Source organism: Phasianus colchicus, chromosome 15, assembly GCF_987193195.1.
Source record: "Phasianus colchicus chromosome 15, bPhaCol1.hap1.1, whole genome shotgun sequence".
NCBI classification, from domain to species: Eukaryota; Metazoa; Chordata; class Aves; order Galliformes; family Phasianidae; genus Phasianus; species Phasianus colchicus.
The window spans coordinates 2,007,206-2,018,349 of record NC_143450.1 but is presented as its reverse complement, the minus strand read 5'-3'; the positions used below and the strand labels follow the sequence as shown (position 1 = coordinate 2,018,349).

Genomic DNA, 11,144 nt, shown 5'->3' with positions numbered 1-11,144 from the left:
TCTCTACAATCCCACCAACTCCTGGGCAACGATCCGTTTCCCCTCTGGGATAGGTGATACCCATCGGCAGCCTTCATACCAGGTGCTGAGTAAACTGCCCTGTGACCAAAGAACCCAAAATTTTTCCGTTTGCAGCAGCCTCTCAGCCATGTGTTTATAAGGTTGGTTTTCCTGCTCCTCTCAGTGTCCTTCCCCGCCACCGTAGGAATACAGGCAAATACAACTTGTATGCCACCACCTGCTGACCATGTCTAGCCAGCTCACAAGCAGTTGCTGACCCCCAAACCTGAGATATCCCCTCTTTTACAGTTCTGTGCAATGTCACATGGTAGAGAATATCCCTCCAGACAGTTTAGGGCAGCACGCCTCATTCTGCCCCCTACCAGCTTCTTGTGCACCACCAGCACACTCACTCTCATGGCAGAATGAGGAATGTCCCTGGCTCTGTGCAGCGCTGCTCAGCAACAACTCAGTAGTCACTGTTCTAAACGGGCTTTTCCTCCTAAAGGTAAAACAAACCACTAAAAGAAAGTCAACTGAATTCACATGAAAAACAGAGCAATCAGCAACACAAAAATATGTTACAAAAACCAGCTGTAAGCCATCATCAGCACATAAAGGTGGAAATGCAGCTCCTCATTCATGCCCCACAACAGTTACAGTACCACCCAGTATCTGCTTCCTTATGCTCCTACCAATGCTCCTGATTTGCCCCGAGGACTTAAAAGAGAGGAAGGCGGACCTGTACCTTTCCTTTATTCTAACCTGATTGCTGGCACTGCTATGGCAGGGAACACATCCCGGCTGAGAAGAGCTTCCCCACACACTTCTCACAATGACTGCCCTCATTTCACAGGGACACAGTGCCCTTCAGATTCAAGTGTAGAAGGCGCTAACAGCAACAGTGATCCTTAATGCATCTCCACATGGGAAGAATAACTTTGCACGCAAGAGTGAAGCTCATACTCCTTCAGATTTCTCAGTAGATTTTATTGGTTTCTGTCAACAAGCATTCAACTCTTGGAAATACACAGCAAAGGGAAATAGCAAATAGATTTGAATGTTCTATTATCTAATATTCCATAATCCTGAATTGCTCCAGAACAATTCATTTAGACATTGTGTTGGGAAAAGAATCACACGCAAGAAACTCCTGGTTGAATGTGCACTGTGTGAATGTCAGCCATCTCTAAGGCAGCCAGCTTCTCAGAGATATTAAAGAATACCTTTGCCGGCAACATTCAGCTTGCATGAACAGCTACACAGCCTGGCATGGAATTCCCTTATTACAGAGTCCACATGATAACAAAAAAGAATGCATAAAAGCAGATGGATGAAAATGATAGCTTCAATATCATACTCTTTTCTTCCCATTTGTCACTTAATGCTTACAAGCAATAGCACTAGCACAATTAGATATCACATCTCACTGTTCCCAGCATGCATCCACCTCCAAAAGGAACAAAATTTCAAAAGGAATAAATTAATAGAGTGCAGCATAGGCAGAGATTGTCCTTGAGTTCTCACACAGCAGATCTCTGCTTCCCTGGTTATTTTTGGTACAATGTTGGTGTCTCCTTCATTTCAATTCGAAGAGATCAGCCCACGAGGACTGAGATGATTCTCCTTCTGCTCCCTTACTGATGGCTGAGCCAGGGGCTTTGATCCAAACTGCCATTCTCCTCTGCTGCACCGGGAGCCGTGCCTTCAGACAGGGGAGCTCGGCCCTGCAAAGAACACAGTGGACGGCTGACATTGTCAGTGAGAAGCTGGGAAGCCTCATCTGAACCAATGTGAATGGGACACCACTCTTCCCTGCCCACAGGCAAAGAAAGAGGAGGCCGGGGAAACAGCTCTCTGACCCGAACAGGACAACCCTATAATAGACCCTGGAGATCAATAAAGCCCTGCATAAACACCTCAGAAAAGTGTAATTGGAAATCTCTTTTTGGATCAGGAATAGGGGAGGAGACACTGACGTTTCCCCATGAACAAATAACAAACAACGTGCATTAAAGCCAACGGTAACAAGAGGATAATGGGAAACAGACTCTGAGGGGATGTCGGTTCTGCTGTCGCTAACGTTGTGCAGGAGAAACACGACGCCATCAGCGCCGCGGCCTCTCCGCAGCTCCCTGCCGTCCCACAGCCGCACTCGGGGCCGAACCGTCACTCCCAGCCTCCGTCCCCCTCCCCGCCTCCCTCCTCCCCCACAGACAGCGCGCTGCCCCCGCGCTCCCCCTCGTCCCCCGCGCGGGGCTCCGCTCCCTCACCTGCACGGCCCAGTCGCCTTCTTCTTGCCCGAGGCCGGCCGAGCACAGCGAGCTCCGCTGCTCGGCCGCGCCCTGCGGCAGCCCGGCGGGGAAGCAGGGGAAGAGCGGCCCGAGGAAGCGGAACTCGCTGTCGACGGTGCCGGCGGCGAGGCGGACGTCGTAGACGTAGCTGCGGGGCAGGGAGCCGGCGCCGCTGTCGGCAGCGGAGCGCGGGAAGGCGGGCAAGGTCCCCGGCTCGCCCCGCCGGGCCCGCCGCACCTTGGCGGCCACGGCGGCCGCCGCGCCGGCCACGAAGAGCGCGGACACGCAGGCCAAGCAGACGCTGAGGTACAGGGTGAGGCGGCCGTCGGGCTCGGCGGCCGGCGCCTCTTCGCTCGCCCGCAGGCGGCCCTCGGAGAAGCCGTCGGCCAGGGCGACGGCGAGGGTGGCGCTGGCGGAGCGCGGCGGCCGCCCGCGGTCCCGCACCAGCACCACCAGCCTGTGCCGGGCCGCGTCGCGCTCGCCCACGGCCCGCGCCGTGCGCACCTCGCCGCTGTGCAGCCCCACGCGGAACAGCCCCGGCTCCGTCGCCTTGGCCAGCTCGTACGACAGCCACGCGTTCTGCCCCGCGTCCGCGTCCACCGCCACCACCTTGGCCACCAGGTAGCCCGCCCGCGCCCGCCGCGGCACCAGCTCGCCCAGCAGCGCCGCGCCGCCGTCGGCCGGCGGGTGCAGCACCACGGGCGCGTTGTCGTTCTCGTCCCGCACCAGCACCCGCAGCAGCGCCGTGGCGCTCCGCGGCGGCGAGCCCCCGTCGGCGGCGCGCACCGTCACCTCCACGGCGCGCACCTCCTCGTAGTCCAGCGGCCGCACCACGGACACGTCCCCGCTCTCGGCGTCCACCGACACGGCGGGCCGCTCCTCGCCCTCCTCCCGCACCAGCGCGTACCTCACGCGCCCGTTCGCGCCCGCGTCCGCGTCCGTCGCCTTCACGCTGCCGATCCGCACCGCGCCCGCCTCGTTCTCGCTCACCCACATGCTGTACGCCGCCTGCGTGAAGCGCGGCGCGTTGTCGTTCACGTCGCCGATCCGCACCCGCACGCTTTCGCGAGCGCTCAGCCGCGCCCGGCCCCGGTCCGCCGCCACGATGCTCACGTTGTACTCGGCCGTCGTCTCCCTGTCCAGGGCCGCGCTGGTGCGCAGCTCGTAGTGGTCGGCGAACGCGGCCGTCAGGCTGAACGGCACGTCGCCCTCGATGGCGCACTCCGTCCGCCCGTTGTCGCCGGAGTCGCGGTCCCGCACGCTCAGCAGGGCCACCACGGTGCGCGGCGGGGCGTCCTCGGGGATGGACGCGCTCACGGAGCTCAGCTCGATCTCCGGCGCGTTGTCGTTCACGTCCAGCACCTCCACGTGCACTTTGCAGTGCGCAGACAGACCGCCGCCGTCAGTTGCTTTGACCTCAATCTCGTGGTATTCCGCTTCTTCAAAGTCCAAGTTTCCGGACACCCGTATCTCTCCAGTCTCAGCGTCCAAATCAAATAGGTGTCGGGAACCCTCCGTTGTCTGTGAGAAGGCGTACCGCACTTTGCCGTAGGAGCCTTCGTCGGTATCCGCGGCCGACACCCGCACCACCAGCTGCCCCGGGGGGCTGTTCTCGGCCACGCGCACCTCGTACACCTCCCGCGAGAACACCGGCACGTTGTCGTTGGCATCCAGCACCACCACCCGGACCTCAGCCGTGCCCGACCTGGGCGGCGAGCCCCCGTCCACAGCCGTGAGCACCAAATGCAGCTCCTGCTGCTCCTCGCGGTCCAACTGCCTATCTAACACGAGTTTGACATATTTAGCATCCCCTTTTCCTTTTTCGAGAGCGAGAGAGAAATGCGAGTTTGGCGAGAGGCTGTAATTCTGTAATCCATTAATACCCACGTCCTTATCCCTTGCTGCTTCTAAAGGGAATCGAGAGCCGAGAGCTGCCGTTTCAGGTATCTCCAAAACCACCTCCTTCTGCGGGAACACGGGGGAGTTGTCGTTCACGTCCCGAACCTCCACCTCCCCGCGGATCAGCTGCACCGGGTTCTCAAAGAACAGCTTAAAGAAGAGCGCGCAGCTCTCGCTGTGCGGACAGATCCGCTCTCGGTCCAGCGTCTCCGTGACCGTCAGGACGCCGCTGTGCGGATCGAGGCGGAAATGCTGCTCGCTCCCCTCGGACACCACGCGCGCCTTGCGAGCCGCCAGCTGGCTCGGAGAAAGCCCCAGGTCCCGGGCGACGTTGCCCACCGACGAGTCCCTCGCCATTTCCTCCGCCACGGAATAGCGCAGCGGTTCGGCCCCGCTCTCCCACACGCAAACGCACACGAGCCACAACAGCACTCGCCTCTCGCCGCCGCCGCTCCGTCTCCCGCTCGCCGTCCCGCTCCGCCACGGCCGGCCCTTCCCGGCGGCCTCCATGCCTCGCGGCCTTTCTCGCCGGCCCCGACGCACGGCGAGAGCTGCCGCTCGCCGACCGAAAGCCGCCAGACTTTCCCAGCGGCTCGGCCCCGAAGCCCCCGAGCGCCCGCCTCCGTGCCCCGCCGCCCTTCCCGAGCGGCTCGCGCGGCTCTGCTGGGCGCCTGCGCCTGAAAGCGCGCTGCGGCCGGAGGGAGCTGCCGCTCCGTGGCCAACATCCCCACCCAGCGGCGCAACGGCGAATTGCTCCTTCTCCGCCTTCTCACCGGCGCTGCCGATGCGGATGGAGTTCCCGGTTCCAATCTCCTTTCCTCCTGCACACACGATCCCAAAGCGCAATGTAAATATTCGCCGTGTTAGGCAGCAGGCTTACTGCCCGCTCACGCAGTGATGCTCTGGGTTATCGGTTGCCGAAATCTTTTGCTTCCTGTTCTTGGATTTCCCAAAATGTGGTGTTTTTTCCATGGGTGCATGGTTGCATTTTCCTCATTTTCTCATTTTTCCGTGAAAAATGGAAATAGGAAGAGGGCAGATTCAGACACATAGCAGTACTGAATAGAACTGGTGCCTGTGAGCTTGCAGGTGCTATAAGGAAATGATTCACCAGCACTCCTGCTTGCTTTCACACTAGAACAATAATTCTGTTCTAGGACAGAATCCTGATCATGTTGTCATCACATTGTGTATCACACCTCACCCAATGGACCCAGGGCTCTAATTCTTCCCCTGCTGATTGGCATCTTCCTTCCCTCAAATGACAAACGTAACCTCCCTTGCACCTATGCCAAAGTGTGTTGCCACACAACAGAACTCCCACACCTGACTGAAAATTGTCCCTAACTTCATACTAATCAAGCAAAGAGCTGCATGAGCTGCAAGAGCTTTCATGGTTGGGAAGTGCAGAGGTTTTGGAATTCTAGACACGATGCTACAGAAAGGTAGGGAAGAAATCAATCTCCCTCTTTTTACAAGCTTCCTTTAAGTACTGGAAGGCCTCAATGAGGTCTCCACAAATCCTCCTCTATGCTGAACAAGCCAGTCTGCCTTAGCCTTTCTTCAAATCACAGGTGCTCCAACTTGAACACAGACCTGCACACAGTACCCCCGGTAGTTCCTAACGAGAGAAAGCTGCAACAGAAAATCATCTCCCTACCTCTGCTGGCCACCTCTTTTTTGATGGAGCCAAGTATACATGCATCCAGCTGGGCTGCATGCAGGCACTTATGGCTCATGTCAAGCTCTTTATTCACACAAAACTCCAAGTCCCTCTCCAAGTGCTACTCTCCATTAGCTCTTCTCACAGACTGTACTCAAACCTGGGAATGACCAAACTGAAGTGGAACACCTTGCACTTGGATGTATTGAAACTCTTTCCATTTACTTAAGCTCCCCTTTTCAAGCTTGTCCAGGTCCTTTGGATTACATCCCTTCCTTTCCTTGTATCAAATGTACCACTCAAATAAATTTTACGACCAGTCTTGCTGCAGATGCATTTGATCCCACTGTCGAGATCCACTGATACAGACCTTGAAAAGCAATTGTCCCAAGATAGATTCCTGTGGGACACCATTCATCATCCACCTCCACCCAGACATGGAGCTCTTGACCCCAATCCTATGGCTGTGACCATCCAACTAATTCCTTATCCACTGAATAGTCCACCATTAAAATACATGTGTCTCCAACTTACAGATATTGTGTGGGGACATGTCAAAGGCCTTGCACAAGTCCATGTGGATGACATCACCTACTCTTCATTTGCCCAAGGACGCTGTTACTTCATCATTGAAATACACCAGATGGGTCAGCCATCATCCATGGTCCTTAGTGAAGCAATGTTGGCTGTGTTGGATCACCTCCTTTTCTTGCATGTGTCTTAACATGGCTTCCAGAGAATCTGATCCCTGATCTTCCCCAGCACAGACGTGACACTCATGGGTCTGTAGTTTCCCAAGTTTCCTAGCAGACAACTAGGAAATTGTCTCGCTCATCCTTCCCTGCCTAACTCTTGTAAACAGCTTGTTGCTCTTGATTGCAGCGTTCCAGTTGTGTGATTCTTCCCAGCACGTTTCCATAATAAAAAATAGTTAGAAACTTTATAATTTTCTCAGCTGGGATTTTCAGCTCCTGCTTATTTCCCATGATGCACTCACTGGGATAGAGGAACTTCAGATAGGCTTCAAGCTGCATTACCTTTTCAATGAGCTCTCCCTGCTTCCTTTCAAACAGCTCTGAGGGAGGAGAATGCTACTTGAGCTCCCAACCCCTTCATCATCTCCCAAGGGATAGGAATTCTCTTGATGTTTCATAGTCCTCTTGTTGCATCCTCATTGACACCACATGAAATGCAGGATGGAGTACTTCTCTAGCTTTACCAGGTATGGGAGCTTCTTCTTGTTATTGCAAAGGCAGGTCCCCAACTTCACTCAGATGCAGCCACTGTTGCACTTTCCTCTTTTTTTGTTTGGATGCATGATAATATAAAAATAGTATCAGAGATTAAGTCAGTTTCTGTATTTCCCTTCCTTCCATGCACTGCATGCATCTGTCCATCCATCCATCCATTTGGGATTGTTACCATCTCTCATGTTACCACTGATATCAGCAACACATAAATGTCCAGTAAAAACTGTCATAGGCCAAGCAGACATAACTGGGAATACAGCTTGCAGTGGAATTACCAGGTCACAGCTTGAACCAATGGCTGAGCACCAGCTGAGAAGGCATCGCTAATCCTGGGACCTCAGGGGCAAGCAATGTACCTGAAGGACTGGAAGGAGTAGAGCCTCTTGTCACCCCCTCCTCACCCTCAATTAAGGGGTTGCAGACAGGGGAGTAGCATCGCTTTAGACAGAGATTGCACTCCTTTGAGTCATCACCAGTCATTATGAGGGGTGAGCCAGTTTTCCTTCTTTTTTACCTGCTGTTGCTCTTCTTTACCTCTGTTGCTTTCTTCATATGAAGGAGCTTAAACTCCTCCATGTGCTGCCGATACCTCTTTTCAGGTAGAGTGTAGCAGGTCTCTGATCCTCAGTATCCCAGAGTCAAAGGGTATACAAAAACAAAGAGGATGACCAAGGGCCTCCCACAGAGCTTTCTGCCAGATTCTTCAGGTTGGGCTTTTTTCCTTATCTGCAGTGTAGTTTAATTTTTTAATGTCTTGTCCTGGCCCATGAACTACCTCCCTTTTTCATTTGTTCAGAGGTTTCTCATTGCTGAGACCCTGATTTGAAGTCATTCTTTTTCTGGGTCAGTTGATAGAGAGGACTTGCAATCAGACTAAAATGCAGAACATGCACTCTTGAGAAAACGGAAACTTTTCAGAAAGCTTGCATTTCTTTTTTGCCAGTTGGTGGAAACACAGCTTTTGTTTTGTTGATCTCCTCCTTTGCGATCAGATGATGTCCATCTTGCCTTTTCATTCCTCAAAAAATGGATCTCCTACACAGGGAAAATACGGCTTACAGAAGAATTTGTACTCTTTTCCTACGTTTCTCAAAACCTTCCTCTGCTCTTTTGCCCCATGCAATGATGCCATCTGTGTAGTACAGGTATTCAGGAGCTTCTTTCCGTTCCAGTGCAGTTTAAATCATTCTGTTGGAAATTGTAGGGACATTTCCAACCCTGGGGCAATCCATACCAAGTGTACTTCTCCCAGTCTGCATACGTATCTGGGAGTTATTCCAATGCAAGTGTCAAACCTTGCACTTTGAAATCTTGAACCTCATTAGGTTCACACAGACCCACCTTTCAAGATTGCTGAGGTCCCTCTGGATGGCGTCACTTCCTTCTGAACTGTCAACCGCACGCTCAGCTTGGTCTTGTCAGCAAACTTACTGAGGGTGCCCTTGGGCCCATCATCAATGCCACTGATGTCGACGCTGTAGAGCTCTGGTCCCAAGGCAGAACGCTCATCACTGGCTTCCATCTGGACATAGTGCTGTTCAATACAACTACAACTATAACTACAGCTTTCCAACCCATTAATTATCCATCACTCCTCCCTTATGTGTCTTAACATGTCTTCTAGGAGGATCTGTTCCATGATCTTCTCAGGCACAGAGGTGATGCTCACTGCCCTGTAGTTCCCCAGGTCCTTCTTCCTCTTTTTCTTGTAAATGGGAGTGATATTTCCTTTTTTTTCCAGACCCCGGGGACATCACCCAACAGCCACGGCTTTTCAAATACGATGGAAGGCAGCCCAGCAACCACATCAGCCAGCTCCATCAGAACCCAGGGACACATGTCATTCAGCCCCATAGACTTGTATACATTCACTCATGAGGTGGTCTCAGACTTGCTCTGCCCATACAGCAGAGGGGGATTTACTCCCCTAGTTCTCACCTAGAGGCCCAAGAATGCGAGTAATACAAGAATCCTGGCTGCCAGTGACGATCGAAGCAAAAATCTCATCTGTTGCACCAGTTCTCCTTTCTCCTTTACCAAAGGAGATTCAGTCTCTTGGCCTGCCTCTTCTGGCCAATCTACCTATAGAATCCCTTCTTGTGCTTGTTAACATCCTTTGCTAAGTTCAGTTCCATCTGTGCCTTGACTTTCTAAATCCCCCTCTGCAAGTCCAGACGGCATCCCTCTATTCTCCCCAGGTGACACATCTTGCTTCCACAGCTGCTACAATCTCTTCTTTTCCCTCAGTTTGACCAGCTGATAATTGCATAGTCATGTCTGTTGACTGCCTCTCCTGCCCACCTTCTTATTCTGAGGGACAGAGATCTCTTGTGCCCACAGAAAGACATCCTTGTAGAGTATCTGGCTTTCTTCCACTCCTTAGTTGCTAAAGACAGCTTCTTGTGAGATCTCTACCAACAATTCCTTAAACCGCAGGCTTAAATGCCAGCTGTCTGGCTTTGCTGCTCACTATGTCCAGGCTACTGTTGCCATTATCCCAGCACTGGAGCTGCCAGGTGACAATGTGCTCACTTGGACAATTACTGAAATATTTTCACAAAACTTGCAGCTCCCTCATAGTCAGGGGTCAGACGTAATTTCTTTCTTTATGTGTTTTGACAATAAGTTCACATCTTCTGTATTGGAGTCACTAATAATGACAGAGATAGTACCCTGGTTCAGATAGAAGGCCTGGAACAGAGACTGGAGAAACTGCAGGGCCTGTTCTGAGGGTTGCAACCAACAACTTCAAGGACTGCAGCAACTGTAGGGCTTCTCATGCAACTCGGAGCAACCCCAAAGGGTGTTGAGTGCGTTGGAGCAACCACAGGGCTTTTCCCAGGTGAAGGAGCAACCTCAGCACCTGTCATGTGAGTTGGAGTAACCACAGGGAATGTGCGAGGGTTGTTGAAACCACATGGCATGTAAGGAGAGTTGCAGCAAATACACAGAGTGTGTTTAAAGAGTTGGGGCAACCACAGGGCCTGTTGCATGCTTAGCCTGGGTCTTGTTTTGGTATCCAGATGTGCCTCAGAGCCCTGGGAGATTCAGGGTACGTGTTCAGCGTGTGGTACTCTGCCAGGAGTCAGATGGCTTGAGATAAACAGAGATGCTCCTGATTGCTGTGGCTGTCTGCACAGGCCAATGTCAGGGTTCTATTGGTTATACCATTACACTGTTTCTTTATGAAGCCTCTTCCTGTGAACTCCCAGAAGAGAGTGGCTGGTGCCAAGGGGAGCAACAAGAGAAATAGAGCCCACATGGGAAGTACCTGAGCACTCAGAGTTAGCGCTCTGAGTGCGTTTATGTTTATGCACCACAAACACCACTGTGGTCCTTTTAACAGCAGTTGGGACTCCCAGTCTCAGAGATATCTGCAGAAGGGAAAGGGATTGATGAAGTCCATCTCCCTCCTGCTTGTAAGCTCATTCAAGTATTGGAAAGCCACAATGAGGTCTTCTGAGTCCCTTCTCTTAGCTGAACAAGTCAGTCTGCCCCAGCTTTCCTTCATAGCAGAGGTGCTCCAACCTTCTGATCATCTTCATGACCTCCTCTGGTTTTACTCCATTTGCCTTACGCCAGTGCAGGTGGGCACAAACCTGGGCACAACATTCTAGCTGGGTCCTCATGAGGGCAAAGAAGAGGGGGACAGTCACTTCTCTCACCGTGCTAGCCATCTCTCTCTTGGTGCAGATCAAATAGAATCGGTCATCTGGGCTACAAGCATGCATTTATGGCTCATGTCAAGGCCTTTGTGCACCTGAAACTGACTCCTTCCCCACAGGGCTGTTCTCAGTAGAGAAAACGAGAAACATGGCTTGCAGAGGAATTGCTAGATCACAGCCTGAACCAATGGTTCAACACCAAGTGAGAAGGGATGGCTAAGCCAGGGAACTCAGCTGCAAGCAATGTACCTGAGTGACTGGAAGCACTGGAGCCTGGATCCACTCCTCCTCACCCTCATTTAAGAGTTCAAAGATGAGGGAATAGCATCTTTCTGGTTCGACACTGTAGTCCATTTAAGTCATCGGCAGTCAT

At 52.8% G+C, this 11,144-nt stretch overlaps 1 protein-coding gene across 1 annotated transcript; it reads right to left on the bottom strand.

The window, feature by feature from the left end:
- Positions 1 to 1,637: 1,637 nt before the first annotated feature.
- Positions 1,638 to 8,628, bottom strand: LOC149915846 (protocadherin beta-15-like). Its single transcript, XM_090151098.1, has 3 exons — positions 8,448 to 8,628; positions 2,274 to 5,014; positions 1,638 to 1,727 (listed from the first exon to the last, which is right to left on the bottom strand). Exons 1-3 carry the CDS (start codon positions 8,626 to 8,628, stop codon positions 1,638 to 1,640), a joined length of 3,012 nt encoding a protein of 1,003 aa, XP_090007224.1.
- Positions 8,629 to 11,144: the final 2,516 nt, after the last annotated feature.

Coding starts and splice junctions, on each gene's coding strand:
- LOC149915846 (XM_090151098.1), bottom strand. CDS start 8,628: ATGGAAGCCAGTGATGAGCGTTCTGCCTTGGGACCAGAGCTCTACAGC. Junction 5,015..8,447: donor GACCTCAGCAATCTTGAAAG/GTGGGTCTGTGT, acceptor TCGTGTGTGCAG/GAGGAAAGGAGATTGGAACC. Junction 1,728..2,273: donor AAGGCGACTGGGCCGTGCAG/GTGAGGGAGCGG, acceptor TGTTCTTTGCAG/GGCCGAGCTCCCCTGTCTGA.